Below are 16246 nucleotides of genomic sequence, written 5' to 3'. Positions count from 1 at the left end.
TCAAGAAATGTTTCGCATAAGCTAATTACAACTCATGAAATGGACACCTGGGAAACTGGGAATCTAAAATCAAACCAAAACATGGACTATAGCATCAAGGAGATACAGAAGACAGACTAGATTTACATTTAAATTAACTGTGGGATCTGAGAGGCTCCACTACAACAGGTGTGCAGATGGTATTTTGTAACAAACAGGAGATGGATTGTTCCGTATTTCATAAATTAGCTGCTGAGCCACTAACATTTTTCACATTTGCATTTCTCAACCATCTTTCCTCATCTCCCAGAATTATTCTAGAGCATTTCACATCTGGTGAATTACTTTGCATTGGGCTAATGTGACAATAGTTTTGTGCGTAGCAAGACCCCACAAACAGCAATGTGGCAAATGCCATCTGGAAATGCTCCTGGTGGGTTTTTTTTTAAATAAGAAGCTGTCCCTTATTTCTGGCACCTGAAGCTCTCATGTCGGTATTTTTAAACCAACCTGTTCAGATGTGTTATAAAATACATCTTGAGCAAGTGGTACTTTGATCCATGTCTCCTGGGCTAAAGATAGGGACACTGTCTTTGTGTTGCAAGTGTTCTTTCTCAGAGGTGATGTTAACGGATCAGAATTTGTACTAGCTGAACTCAAAACACTTCTTCGAGAAAAGGTACAAGGATTTTTTAAAATTGCTGGTCAAATAATGTCCTAATTCTAATGTCATTTATGTAATGAATACAAGGGTTTGATGTAATTACTATCTTCCTTAAAGTTGTCCTTCATTGACAACACATTCTGAACCTGCAACCACCACCAACAAGAAAGACAAGGAAAGCAGACAGGTGAGAAGTGACTTGAGTCTCACAATGTCCTGGAACTGTATTTACTATCAGTTGGGCAAAATCTAAAACTCACTCCCTGAAAGCAAGGTGGCACTGCACTGTGGTCTTGCTATGCACAAAACTATTGTCGCATTAGCCCAATGAGAAGTAATTCATCAGATGTGAAATGCTGTAGGATAATTCTGCACCAGCTTTTGAGCCCATTAGTGATGCTCATCTATCATGAACTAGTAAAAGAAAAAGGCATGCGGATTAGAGATGCGCCAGAAGGGTTCCCTTCAAGGCTGGTACATGTTGGATGCCAATGTCCATGGACTTTGGTTGTCTGTGGTCAGTGCACATGGAATGTGCTCTGAGAGGCCCTTTGGAGCAGCGGCAAGCTGAAATCACAAGGTAGTTACTCTGACCTCCACGTCAGGAATTCTCAATAGACTCGCTTGCTCAGTGTGGTTGGTCAGATTGAAAACTGAATATTGACAAGGTAAGTTCAGACTTTCGGAAAACATTTAACAACTATAATCTTCCTTCCTCGGTAACGTGCAGCTACCCTGTAAAAAACTCACTTTGCAGTTTGGCAGATAAAAAATATCATGCACAAGATAGGCTTCTCATGGCTATTCTGCTATAAATCTCATTACAGACTTTGTCACTCAGGCCCCAATAAGACTCCCCCACAATATTTTATTAATTTGATTTGCCTAACTTTGCATTTCTTCATGGCAGTTATTTTGATTGACATTTATTTTAATTTTATTGTTGGTGTTATTCTTTCCAGCTGGTTGTCTAAGGGACTCTTGTCTTTTCTTTGAAGTTTGATGTGAAAATCTGAGTGTGACATTTGAACACTGTCCCCAACAACTTCAAATCAGGAAAAGAAAGTTTGATAACGCAGAGAAATGGCTGTGGGTCTATTCATCCATCACTTAAACATTGATTACCCTTCTGTTGCATGCCCATCCATCACTCTTACATTGATTTCACTGCTTGCTGAGTCTGTCCATCTATCACCCAGCAACGATTTGCATTTATATGGCACCTATATGTAATAAACTGCTCCGGTGCACTCCACAGAAGCAAATATCAATCAAATTTTGACGCTGAGCAACTTAAGGATCTATTAGTGCAGGTGACCAAAGTCTTTGCCCAAAAGGCAGGTTTTAATGCACATCTTAAATGAGGAGAGAGAGGTAGAGAGGTTTTGGGAGGGGAATTCCAAAGGTTGAGACCCAGGCAGCTGAAGACATGGTCTTCAATGGTGGAGTAATTAGAGTCTGGGATGCCAGATCTAGGGGACTGCCTGGGACCTTGGAGGATTGTAAGAATAAAAGAGATTGCAAAGAAAGTGTAGGGCTATAGAATAGGAGAGATATTAAAACCTGGATAAGAATTTTAATATTGATGCTTTGACAGTCCAGGAGGTGATGAGGTTAGTGAGCACAGGCGGGATTATGCTCCCGGTTGAGAGTCAGTCCATTGATCTACAGCACATCTATTTACCTTCTGTTTCCCTACACTTCCTACAGCAAAACCTTCAAAAACCCTCTGAATAAAGGAATTTCCAACCTCACTCTCGATAATGTTAACTCAATTCAAATAAACAGTGGAACCAAGATTGCAGACAGATAGCTTTCAAAAACATTTCAATCATCCATAGAAGGTTTTCACATTTGGTTTCTGAGGACATTTGCACACTAGGAAGTCTACCTGCCTCTTATAGGGTCAGATTTTTATACACAGTTAGGGAGGACGAGCAGACATTTAAAAATGGCAGCCAGCACCCATTCTTGGATTTCCAGCTTCATTGTTGACAGCCTCATCTTTCACCAGTGGAGGATAAAGGCACAAGTTTGAGGGGGTTGAGAGCGATAGCCTGGACTTCCAACCTGGTCAGCTCAATTGCAATCAAGTGGTGTTTTAACTCAAGAAAAACTATTTCTATAGGGAAATGATTACCCGGGCCGTCAGTCAAATAGAGGTGGGCTGTGAGGTATAGGTAAGTATGAAGGTTATGGGAAATCATGGGGAGGCAGGGAGCCATGGAGAGAATGAGTTTCCATGGATGAGGAACAGAAAGTGTATGGAAAGTGAGCGGCATGAGGGGCAAGGGTTCAAGGCCCGCTGCTCTCTGCACCCTCTTTCCAGGGGCAGCTGGCACAACCCCAGCTGTCCCATGCACTCAAAATTGAAAATGCTACCATTGCAAAAGGCACTTTCCTGAAACAGATGTGATGAGCCCAGAAATTCTGACTCACAGTACCCATCTCTGAAAATGTAGTTCCTTTTATTTTTATTTTTGTATTTTTCAGCAATTCTTGTGATTGTGGGGAGGGGAGTGGGGAAGAACTTTCGATAATGATGTTTCAGTAGCATTGTGCCAGTCTCTGGGGCCTCTATAAATTGGTAATAAACAATGAGCCCTCAAGGCTCTATCAATCTTGGCAACATGTTTAAAACATAAGTACTGCAGCCAACTCGAAGCCAATTTGCAAACTTGCAAACAAACTGCACTCAGTATGGTGTTGCTACACATCCCATTTCTGCCTTATGCCCATTTGTCAAGTTGTGTGTGACTTGCAACAGAAGAGTAACGAGAGAAAGCGTGGAAAAATAATTGCATTTCTCCCTCACTTTCTGCAACCTCAGAACATTTCAAAGTGCTTGTGAATTGCAGTTACTGTTGTAGTGTTAAAAACACAGCAGCCATTTTGTGCACAGCAGGCTCCCACAAACAGTGATGCACTAATAACATAAAAAATGATGTTTATTGATTGAGGAATAAATTTCGATTCTGGACACCACAGTGAAATGCACAGTGCTTCTTTGAAGATGTGTCTGCAGGATCTCCTACATCCAGCTGAGTGGGCATCTGTAACACAGCACCAACATACGTCCAGCTAAGTGGGTATCTGTAGGGCAGCACCAACATATGTCCAGCTGAGTGGGCATCAGTGAGGCAGCACCTACAACAGTGTAGCCGTTCTTCACTACAGCACTGGTGTGCAAACCTCAAATTTTGCGGCCAGGTTCAAAGTCAGATTTGAACTCAAAGTTGTGAGTCATGGCAAGAGAACTACCCCCGAACCACAGCTGATTCGAATGGGAACATTTAGTATGTGTTGTGCCCATGTTCACTGGACCATCTAGATTCACTGTCGCCAGCCTCATCTTCTTACTGGTATAAATGCTACACTTGCCCCCACACCTCCTCCCTCACCCCTATCCCAGGCCCCAAGATGACTTTCCATATTAAGCAGAGGTTCACCTGCACATCTGCCAATGTGGTGTACTGTATCCATTGTACCCGGTGTGGCTTCCTCTACATTGGGGAAACCAAGCGGAGGCTCAGGGACCGCTTTGCAGAACACCTCCGCTCGGTTCGCAATAAACAACTGCACCTCCCAGTCGAGAACCATTTCAACTCCCCCTCCAATTCTTTAGATGACATGTCCATCATGGGCCTCCTGCAGTGCCACAATGATGCCATCCGAAGGTTGCAGGAACAGCAACTCACATTCCGCTTGGGAACCCTGCAGCCCAATGTTATCAATGTGGACTTCACCGGCTTCAAAATCTCCCCTTCCCCCACCACATCCCAAAACAAGCCCAGTTCGTCCCCTCCCCACACTGCATCACACAACCAGCCCAGCTCTTTCCCTCCCCCCACTGCATCCCAAAACCAGCCCAGCCCGTCTCTGCCTCCCTAACCTGTTCTTCCTCTCATCAGTCCCTTCCTCCCACCCCAAGCCGCACCTCCATCTCCTACCTACTAACCTCATCCCACCTCCTTGACCTGTCCATCTTCCCTGGGCTGACCTATCCCCTCCCTACCTCCCCACCTATACTCTCCTCTCCACCTATCTTCTTTTCTCTCCATCTTCGGTCCACCTCCCCCTCTCTCCCTATTTATTCCAGAACCCTCTCCCCATCCCCCTCTCTGATGAAGGGTCTAGGCCCGAAACGTCAGTTTTTGTGCTCCTGAGATGCTGTTTGGCCTGCTGTGTTCATCCAGCTTCACAATTTATTATCAAGGATACCCACATGATCTCTTCTGCAGAAGAGATGTTTAACTTTGCTCAACCAGATAGCTTTGTAATGCAGCACTTAATAGCTGGTTGCATCACATCTGAGTTACAAAAATTGAGATGCAAAGGTTGGCAAATTGTAAATATGAGAAGGATATAGAAAGACTGGTCAGATGGACTGATCAGTGACAAATGGAATTCAATCTGGATAAATGGGAGGCAAAGATAAGGGAATACATGATGAATGGTAGGAGCCTGGGAATCACCGAGGGTCAAAGGGACCTTAAGGTATCAGGGCACACAGGAAAAGTGGTTAAGAAGGCATATGGTATATTTGCCTTTATTCGTCGAGGCAGAGATTTTGAGAGCCAGGAAGTTATGGTAGAATTGTATAAAATATTGGTTATGCCACAGCTATAATATTGTGTACTGCTATCCACATTATAAGAGGGAGAGGGTGTAAAGGAGATTTACCAGGATGTTACCTGGGCTAGAGAATTTCAGTTATGAAGTTTGGGCAAACAGGGCAAACTTAAAGCAGAGGAGATTGGGAGGAAATATGACTGAGATTTATAAAATTGCGGGGCATAGATATGGTAGACAGGAAGAAACCTTTCTCCTTGTTGGAGGGATCAAATCTCCAGTTACTAGTGGTGTACCGCAAGTGTCAGTGTTGGGTCCACTGCTGTTTGTCATTTTTATAAATGACCTGGATGAGGGCGTAGAAGGATGGGTTAGTAAATTTGCAGATGACACTAAGGTCGGTGGAGTTGTGGATAGTGACGAAGGGATGCTGTAGGTTGCAGAGTGACATAGATAAGCTGCAGAGCTGGGCTGAGAGGTGGCAAATGGAGTTTAATGCAGACAAGTGTGAGGTGATGCACTTTGGTAGGAGTAACCGGAAGGCAACGTACAGGGCTAATGGTAAGATTCTTGGTAGTGTAGATGAGCAGAGAGATCTCGGTGTCCATGTACACAGATCATTGAAAGTTGCCACCCAGGTTGACAGGGCTGTTAAGAAGGCATACCGTGTTTTAGCTTTTATTAATAGAGGGATCGAGTTCCGTAACCAAGAGGTTATGGTGAAGCTGTACAAAACTCTGGTGCGGCCGCACTTGGAGTATTGTGTACAGTTCTGGTCACCGCATTATAAGAAGGATGTGGAAGCTTTGGAAAGGGTGCAGAGGAGATTTACTAGGATGTTGCCTGGTATGGAGGGAAGGTCTCTCAAGGAAAGGCTGAGGGACTTGAGGCTGTTTTCGTTAGAGAGAAGAAGGTTGAGAGGTGACTTAATTGAGACATATAAAATAATCAGAGGGTTAGATAGGGTGGATAGGGAGAGCCTTTTCCTAGGATGGTGACGGCAAGCACAAGGGGGCATAGCTTTAAATTGAGGGGTGAAAGATATAGGACTGATGTCAGAGGTAGTTTATTTACTCAGAGAGTAGTAAGGGAATGGAACACTTTGCCTGCAACGGTTGTAGGTTCGCCAACTTTAGGTACACTTAAGTCGTCATTGGATGAGCATATGGACGTACATGGAATAGTGTAGGTTAGATAGTCTTGAGATCGGTATGACAGGTCGGCACAACATCGAGGGCTGAAGGGCCTGTACTGTGCTGTAACGTTCTATATTCTATGTATTCTATCAATGATCAGGGGCATAAATTTAAAGGTAAGGGACAGAAGGCTTAGAGATGTGAGGAAAAATATTTTCAACCAGATGGCAGTGGCAGTCTGGAACTCATTACCTGTAAGGGTGGTAGAGACAGAAACATTCACATCATTTAAGAAATATTTAGATATTCATTTGCAAATCCAAATCACACAAGGCTATGAGCCAAACATTAGAAGAGGATTGAGCAATGGACCCAAAGGGCCTTTTTCTGTGCGGCACATCTCTATGACTGTAGAAATTACATAATGATCTCTTGTGAGACTTCAGGGTAGACTTAAGAGTAAGTATACATTACAATTCGGCTACATGGAACTTAATAATGAACATGTATCTGTGAAACACTCTTGGAACTCATGAACACATTTGTTAGCTTCTCTCCAGAGAAGTCCTTTGTATCTTGATCAGTAGAAATTCTTATGACAAATTTACTCTTTATGCAACAATCTTTACAGCCGATTAATGGAAAATATATTGGATAAGGCGTAGGTAAATAGGTGCCAGCAAAACATTAATTACTAAAGATTGAAGGAGACTAGGAATACTGCGGTGAATAACTCACCTCCTGACTCTTCAAAGCCGGTCCACCACCTACAAGGCACAAGTCAGGAGTGTAATGGAATAATCCCCACTTGCCTGGATGAATGCAGCCCCAACAACACTCAAGAAGCTTGACACCATCTAGGACAAAGCAGCCCGTTTAATTAGCACTACATCCACAAACACCCAGGGCTTGAACCACTGATACTCAATAGCAGCAGTGTACAATATCTACAAAATATGCTGCAGAAATTCACCAAAGCTCCTGAGACAGCACCTACATGACCACAAACATCTCAAAGTACTAGAGCAGCAGATACATAAGAACACTACCACTTGCAAGTTCCCCTCCACACCACTCACTGTTCTGGCTTGGAAATATGTCACCATTTCTTCACTGTCGCTCGGTCAAACTTCTGAAACTCCTTCTCCAATGCATTACTGGGTCTAGCGACATCATGGCCTTGATCAATGTACCTTTTATTGAAGTACAATTTACACCTAAAAGGGGAAGACACAAACATAGGTTTACCCAGCTATTAATTGACTGGAAAATGGGTCCTTCAATCAAAACTCAAATGGGCTGAGCAGATTTTAAATGTTGAATGTTCTGCCCCTGTTACGGACATTTCTTTATTTCAATATTTAGAATTTCTATACTCAGTCAACATAAGCTGCAAAAGTTGAAATCTGTTGAGGATGTGGAGAAATTAAGCGACAAAATGGAAACCAAACAAAGATCTTTCTGAAGATGAAGATGCACTTCAGCAAGCTGTAGCTTCTGAAAGTATGTTAAATATATAATTAGTGGTCATTTTAATTGAATTCTTCAGCCAACCAACTCCCACAATGCTTATCTCCATTGAACATTAATGTTCAATAATATCTCTCTTTGCAGATATTATTTGGTTAAGAATTGATGTAAACTTGTTAGAATGTGGCTAATTAAACATAGAAAAGTGTACACCATCTGTCCACTCGCTCACAACCAGTCAAATGCCATAAACAGACCTAACATTAATGTTCTGGCCATCATATCTGCACTGTATTTTAGTCCCTGGAAAGAAATAATTTGTGAACGTTAATTGGCTGGTCCTTTTCATTATTGCTGGATTGGCTATTGGTGAATACATTGCAAACTTAATTACTCAAGCAAAAACAGTGAAATTGTCATTTAAAATACTAATAATGAATAGAGGTGACTTTTCAAAACTTCTTAAGCATTTCTAATATTAAGATAAATTTTAAGTGCAATTGTTCTGCAGTTAAAGAATTCCATAGATACAGCTTTGTGTATCATCTTAAAATTCAATGTTGAGTGAAGATATTATCTATAATGTACTGAAGACGTCAATGTGCATTTATACTTCAAATTATAAACTCAATCAGCACAGGAGGAACTCACATAAGTAAAAGCAAAATCCTACAGAGATCTGCAATAAAAACAGAAAATGCAGAGAAGCTCTGGCAGCATCTCTTTTGGAAGATTTACAGTGGATTTGAAACGTTAACCCTGCCTCTCTCTCAATTTACACTGCCAGACCTGCAGAGTTTCTCCAGCACTCTATATTTAAATTACAGAAGGGGTTCATTCAGCCTACCATGCCTGAGCCAGCTCTCTGAGAAAGCTTTCCAGTTTTCCATTCTACCTGCTGTTTCCCCACAGTCCTGTAAAATTTACCGTTTTAATTGAATAGCAGAATAGGCCGAAGAGGTGAATGTCCTACTCTTGTTTCTGTGTTTCTTAAATAACACGGTGAGCATAATGCTAGAGAACCAGTGAGAATACTGCGTCGCCTCTATGCTGAAGGCCTAATGGAATCAGCAGCCCATTAGGCACCTAACTGGTCAATACTGAGCTTTCTCCAAGATTCTGGACTGGAAGGTAGAAATCCCGGCTTGCATGAACATATCAATGTGCCCTTATTTTTTAGCATAATATAATTGCAGGTGATTGATGAGAAAATGGGTGTTTTAGGGAAGGGGTTATAGGCTAAGAGGAGATTGTATGAAACGGGTAGGTGAAAGGCATTCAGTAGTGCTACCCTTTTCAAATTCAGGGATCTTTGATCAGGCACTAATCGGTGATTGAAATGCCCCCCTCTTTCCCACCCCAGGAGGCCACAATTAATACATTTCCACATGGTTGCGAGCACTGGCTGGAGGTAGTAAGCTACCCATAAACCTTCTCCCTTGGACTTAATTAAGTGGGGAATGGGAAGCAGCATGGTGTGCACCCCATGCATTCTTTCCCAACCTAAAGGGCATTTCCCAAATCCAAGTACGTCCTGGAAGCAGTACATTCCATCCATGTTATTTAACATTTCTTTTGCAACAATTCACACTTCTCAAGAAGAAATCTACATTTACTGGAAGAGAAAACTCTAACTGCATGTCCATCCTCAATGATGAGGGATCCCGGCTTTTAAATGCAAATGATAAGCTAAAGCTTTTGCAACTATCTTCAGACAAAATGGTGGACTATTTGATCCATCTTGGCCTTCACCAGAGCTCCCCAGAATTATAGATGCTAGCCTTCAGCCAATTATGCTTAGCAAGATATGATATCAAGCCATGGTTAAACACACACTGGATACAGTAAAAGGATACCATAAACATGCTCTTGTTCCAGAATTAACCCCGTGTTTAGCCAAGTTGTTATTATTGAGCTGCAACATTGACACCACCCCAATAACGCAGAAAATTGGAAGCATTTTCCATAAACAGCTGTACAAATCCAATCAATTAGACAATTATCTCCCCATCGGCCTGCTCTTGATGATCAGCAAAGCAAAGGAAAGTATCTTTGACACTTACTCACCAATAACAGACTAGCTGTCTCTCTCTTCATCCAACTTACAGTAAAAAAGTTATGGCTTTTTTCCATAGTTTGATGAATACTCATCAAGGATTTATCTTCATGCAGAGAACTCAAGAAGAAGACTTAATAACAATTTGCTCTCCAATGTACAGTTTGAGTTATACCAGTCAGTTTCAGACCTCAATACAGCCTTGGTCTAAATATCTCAACTTGACAGTGAGTTGCATTTGACCAAGTGCAGTATCAAGGTGACCCGGTAAAATTAGAACTTAAAGGAAGATGGCTGTGATTGTTGGAGGTGAACCATTTCACTGAAGGAGTTCCTTGAGGCAATTTCCTAGCCCATCCACCTTCAGATACTTCATCAATGATCTACCCACCATCATAAGGCCAAAGCCAGGAACGTTTATACAGTGTTCAATTCTATTCACTATAACGTAATCCATGCCCGCATGCAGCAAGACCTGGGCAACGGTTTGGGGTAATAAATAGTAAGTAATATTCATGCCTGTCATGCCCACAAGACATGAAGAGCGATCAAAAGTTATTTTAGAATAATGAATAAGCCATACTTCTTCAGTTTAGAAACCCATAGAGAGTTTGTTGCAGGTCCTGTTTAAAAATTGGATTTTGCAAACAGAAAGGATTTATACAATTAAAAGCAGGGCCTTAGCTAGTGGTGATAAATTAGAGACCTAAGGGTTCAACTACATAATTCCTTAAATTCTGTGTTACATGTAGAGTGGATTGTTAAGAAGACATTTAGCACACATGCCTTCATTGCTCAGATCTTTGAGAATAGAAGTTGAGGCGACATTTTGAAGTTGTACAGGACGTTGGTGAGGGCATTTCTGGGGTACTGTGTCCATCTAAGAAACGAAACAGATCCTTCGGTACAACCAGTCCACGTCGACCATAATCCCAAACTAAACCAGTACCAACTGCCTGCACCTGGCCTGCATCCCTGCAAACCTTTCTTATTCATATACTTATCCAAATGCCTTTTAAAAGTTGTAACTGTACCCAGATCCATCACTTCCTCTGGAAGTTCATCCACACAAGAACCAGTCATTTTAAAAAAAAATTTGCCCCTCATGCCTTTTTGAAATCCTTCTCCTCTTGCCTTAAAAATATGCCCCGTAGTCTTAAAATCCCCTACCCGAGGGAAAAGACACCTGTCATTCAGTTTATCTAAACCCCTCATGATTTTATAAACCCCTATAAGGTCACTCTGCAACCTCCTATATTCCAATGAAAGAAGCCCCAGCCTTTCCAGCCTCTCCTTGTAACTGAAACCCTGTGATCTGTGACAAAACATTAGACTTTTTTCCTATTTGCTTCCAGAGGCTCCACAAATGAATTTACAGGGTTAAGCCACTTTGAATTGATTTATGGTCATGAGATTCAAGGCCCATTAAAATCAATTAGAGAGAAATTCTTGGACCAAAATAAAGATGAATCGTCAATGTTGGATGAAGTATCCCTGTTTCTGGAAATGACTGGAGCACAGGAGTATTTGGAAGTTTCACAAGGACAAATGTAAACATTCAGCAACTAGAGTGTTTCCAGTGGGCGATGAAGTATTAGCATTGCTGCCTTTGCAAGGTGAACCTCTGAAAGTGAAATTCACTAGTGCATGCAAAATAGCTAGGAGTGTTAGTAAAGTGGCTCACCTGATAAATACTCCTGACCGAGGAAGAAGAATTGGTGCTATCACATAAACATATGGAAGAAGATCAGGAGGAACACATGCGTCAGGTGGGAAGAGTAGTGGAAAGTGATGAAGGTGGCAGGAGTAGGATAGAAGGCAAGAAAGACATTTCTCAAGGAGAACTTCCTACAGTTCGACAATTTAAACAGAAAAATTGTGGTAGTTAAACACTGAGGAAGTACAAGGTAATCTTTAGAGAAACAGTTGGATGTACTGCATTGGCTAGAAAGGTTGTGATACAAAAAACCTGGTCCACGCTTTCTGTCAAACTCAGTCTAAAAGACAGGAAAATTAGGAATACTTCTGTACTTTTATTCAATGTTTAAATTTTGTGACTACTCGGGGAACAGCGGGATATGATTTTCAGCTTGCTACCCGAGCAAGGCATAACATTCGACTAACATTCCTTGATCCACAGCATTAAAAAAATACACATTATCCAGACAACACCATGTGAATAAATGAAGAAGGGTCTAGGCCCGAAACGTCACCTTTCCTGCTCCTCTGATGCTGCTTGGCCTGCTGTGTTCATCCAGCTTCACAACGTGTTATCTCAGATTCTCCAGTATCGGCAGTTCCTACTATCTCTGTAACAATTTTAAACCCACTGCGAAACCTCTTCTAAGGATGCCCATTTTCTGAAGCAGGGTCTCGACCGGAAATGTCAAACTTTCCTGCTCCTCTGATGCTGCTTGGCCTGCTCTGTTCATCCAGCTTCCTACTATCTCTGTAACAACACTATCCAGACAATTGAGTCACTCAACCATCAACTGATCCTTGCAGAGCAATTGAGATTAATTATCAATCAAAGATTACTTTCACGTGCTATTTTATGTAGTCATCTCCAAGACATTAAAACTCATGGAGTCTTAGATCATTCTCTCCAGTTAATTACCTTGCTTCTTCATCAGCACTAAAGGCTTATGTTTAAAATTCTTATTCTTGTTTTTACAACACTTAATGGTTTCAACCCTTCCTATCCCCATTTACATCCCTAACCAAACTTCTCTGCCTCTGTCTATTCTTTTTAAAGTGGCCCTTAATGGATAAAGGACAACAACAACTTGTGATGTGATATTGTGTTGTGATTTGATTTGGTCTTTATTTCAGAAAAACCTTCAAAGATAAGTTTCATGGACAAAAAAAATTGGAACATAAAAAGAGACACTAGCATGTGCCAAAATCTTAGACATAGAGTTTAAAGAGCACTTTAAAGGAGGATGAAAAGATAGTGAGCAAAGAGTTTTAGAGAGGGATTGCCAGGTTTTAAGGGTCCAGGCAACTACAGGAACAGTATTGGATCAGGAAGCCTGAATCAGAGGAATTTAAAGATTGTAAGTTGTAATAGGGCTGGAGGAAATTACAGAGATTGGGAGAGATGAGGCCTCAGGATATATGGGATGTCTGTGACAGCACCTGAGCCATTAACAACCATATATTTCATCTGTGAATGTGCTTAATGCTCAACAGCACCCCTCAATATCCTCAGCTCTCAAGTACGCCTCCAATGAGCTGGTAATGAACACCAGTGTATGTATCCTATGAGCTCACCTTGGCTGATGCGTTAAACTAATATTATCGGCTTTTTCTGATGTAGGCATGATTAGCAACTCTACTGTAAATAAATAGTATCTGCAACAATGAGGCCACATAATCCCAGATAGAGAGCAATGGCTCTGGTGCCAAATACCAACAAGATGTGTAACACATCAAGGACATTGTCCCCATATAGTGAACCTCATTACAGATTGGGATGTTGTCAAGTAACATTCTAGTTTTAGCAATGTAACCAAATTGTAAACGTGATGTTGCCGATGGCAGAATCTATGAGTTCAACATAAATTCATCACCCCATTGGCAAAAGAAATGAATTTGAAGAAACGTGCCTTGGAAGGGTTTAAAAACAAAGATAAGAATTTTAATTCTTATCCAAGCATGTATGTGATACAGTCATGTTGGCATAGTCAGGACACAGATTTTTTGAATGGTCTCGGGTCTATGGAGAGAAAATAAGCCCAACTTTGAAGCAAGACTCCTGTTTGACCCATAAAGTTGCTGTCTAACTTTATGAGTTAATGTCTTTATAGCTTCATAACCATGTCCCAAGTTGCATCATCAGATTGTCCCCTTTTGCCCCAATGGTCAAAGTTTCAACTGAACAAATAACAATTTTGTGAGTGGAGACTCATAGAAATTTGGTTTAAAGGAAAATCAATGTTTAGAGCATTTTAAAATCCCAGGTTGCCATTGTGTTATTTGTGGTTCAAATTTGATTTCTAGTTTCTCTTTGGAACATGTGTAAGTGTATTCAAGTCCCACTCCAGTACAGGAGCTGAAAGAGATAACAAGGTGTAGAGCTGGATGAAAAATGCAGGCCAAGCAGCATCTTAGGAGTGGGAAAGCTGACGTTTCGGGCCTAGGCCCTTCATCAGAAATGGGGGAGGGTAAGGGGGTTTTGAAATAAAGAGGGAGAGAAGGGGAAGCGGATCGAAGATGGACAGAGGAAAAGGTAGTGGAGAGGAGACAGGCAAATCAAAGAGGCGGGGTTGGAGCCACTAAAGGTGAATGTAGGTGGGGAGGTAGGGAGGAGATAGGTCAGCACAGGGAGGACAGACTGGTCAAGGGGGTGGGATGAGGTTAGTAGGTAGGAAATCAAGGTGCAGCTTGAGGTGGGAGGAGGGGATAGGTGAGAGGAAGAACAGGTTAGGGAGGTGGGGACGAGTTGGGCTGCTTTTGTGATACGGTAGGGGGAGGGGAGATTTTGTAGTTTGTGAAATCCACATTGATGCCATTGGGCTGCAGGGTTCCCAAGCGGAATATGAGCTGCTGTTCCTGCAACCTTCGGGTGGCATCGTTGTGGCACTGCAGGAGGCCCAGGAAGGACATGTCGTCTAAGGAATGGAAGGGGGAGTTGAAATGGTTTGCGACTGGGAGGTGCAGTTGTTTATTGTGAACCAAGCGGAGGAGTTCTGCAAAGCGCTCCCCAAGTCTCCATTTGGCTTCCCCAATGTAGAGGACGCCACAACGGGAACAGCGGATGCAGTATACCACATTGGCAGATGTGTAGGTGAACATCTGCTTGATGTGGAAAGTCTTCTTGGGGCCTGGGATGGGGTGAGGGAGGAGGTGTGGGGGCAGGTGTAGCACTTCCTGCGGTTGCAGGGAAAAGTGCTGGGTGTGGTGGGGTTGGATGGGAGTGTGTAGCAGACAAGGGAGTGACAGAGAGAGTGGTCCCTCTGGAAGGCAGACAAGGGTGCTGGGGTCGTCTTACAGATGGTGGAAGTATCGGAGGACGATGCAGTGGATCTGGAGGTTGGTGAGGCGGTACTTGAGGATGAGGGGGATTCTGTTTTGGTTGTTATTGCGGGGACGGGGTGTGAGGGATGAGTTGCGGGAAATGCGGGAGACACAGTCGAGGGAGGGAAGTTGCGGTTCTTGAAAAACGAGGACATCTGAGATGTTCGGGAGTAGAATGCCTTATCCTGGGCGCAGATGCGGCAGAGGCGAAGGAATTGGGAATAGGGGATGGCATTTTTGCAGGAAGGTGGGTGGGAGGAGGTGTATTCTAGGTAGGTGTGGGAGTCGGTGGGCATGAAATGGATATCAGTTTCTAGGTGTTTTGAAATGCGGATTTCATAAGCTTCAAAATCTCCCCTCCCCCTACCACATCTCAAAACCTGCCCAGCTCATCCCCGCCTCCCTAGCCTATTTTTCCTCCCGCCTATCCTCTCCTCCCACCTCAAGCCGCACCCCCATTTCATACCTACTAATCTTATCCTGCCCCCTTGACCTGTCCATCCTTCCTGGGCTGACCTATCCCCTCCCTACCTCCCCACCTACACTCCCCTTTACTGGCTCCATCCTTGCATCTTTGACCTGTCTGTCTCCTCTCCACCTATTTTCTCCTCTATCCATCTTTGATCCGCCTCCTCTTCTCTCCCTATTTATTTCAGAACCCCCTTACCCTCCCCCATTTCTGATGAAGGGCCTAGGCCCGAAACGTCAGCTTTCCTACTCCTAAAATGCTGCTTGGCCTGCTGTGTTCATCCAGCTCTACACCTTATTATCACTGGAAACAGCTCTAGTCTGGTAGATCCACAATCATCATTTATACAATCCCTTCTCAGTAATGAAAACATATCTGTCTGAACATTTGCTTTCTAACCTAAAATTTTCTGCTTCTTTCTCCCTTGTGTGCTTATTCGACTTCTGCTTAAATACACCTGCAGGTTATTTCAATGTCTCCCTGTGGTAGGAGGTTCTACTTTCTCACCACTCTCTGAGGAAATAAACGAGTTTTTTTTCTTGAATTCCCTGTTGGATTTATTAATGACTATCTTATATTGTTGACCCTGGTTTGGAATGCCACACAATTGGCAACATTTTCATAAAGATGGCTGCTTATGAATGTTTTCTTCGAGGAGTGACTTTAGTTTCACATTTTAGCTGCAAACAATAATTGCAGGGTTTGATCTACCTCAATGCACTCCAGTTGTCAGTTTACAACAAATACAAATTTGGTATTCTGATACTGCTCTCGCGCCTCTAGTTCTCCCTGTTCTATTTTCACTGCACCTAGCACCAGGAGCAAGATCTCAACTCATAGGAATTAGAATTGTCTCAAAGCTTTGTGAAAAGCCGTGTTTC

General features: G+C 42.6%; 1 protein-coding gene across 1 annotated transcript in view; it reads left to right on the top strand.

The window, feature by feature from the left end:
• Positions 1-10340: 10340 nt before the first annotated feature.
• The window catches only part of LOC125459504 (eukaryotic translation initiation factor 4 gamma 2-like), a 36777-nt gene continuing 30871 nt past the window's right edge, over positions 10341-16246 (top strand). Inside the window, exons 1-2 of the mRNA XM_059651844.1 lie at positions 10341-10369; positions 11233-11427. Of these exons, the coding sequence (XP_059507827.1) occupies positions 10341-10369; positions 11233-11427 (224 nt within the window). The remainder of the gene's footprint in view (positions 10370-11232; positions 11428-16246) is intronic.

This window comes from Stegostoma tigrinum, chromosome 17 (genome assembly GCF_030684315.1).
Source record: "Stegostoma tigrinum isolate sSteTig4 chromosome 17, sSteTig4.hap1, whole genome shotgun sequence".
Classification (NCBI taxonomy): domain Eukaryota; kingdom Metazoa; phylum Chordata; class Chondrichthyes; order Orectolobiformes; family Stegostomatidae; genus Stegostoma; species Stegostoma tigrinum.
Note: the sequence above shows the minus strand (reverse complement) of the source record. Positions and strands in the feature narration are given on the sequence as shown.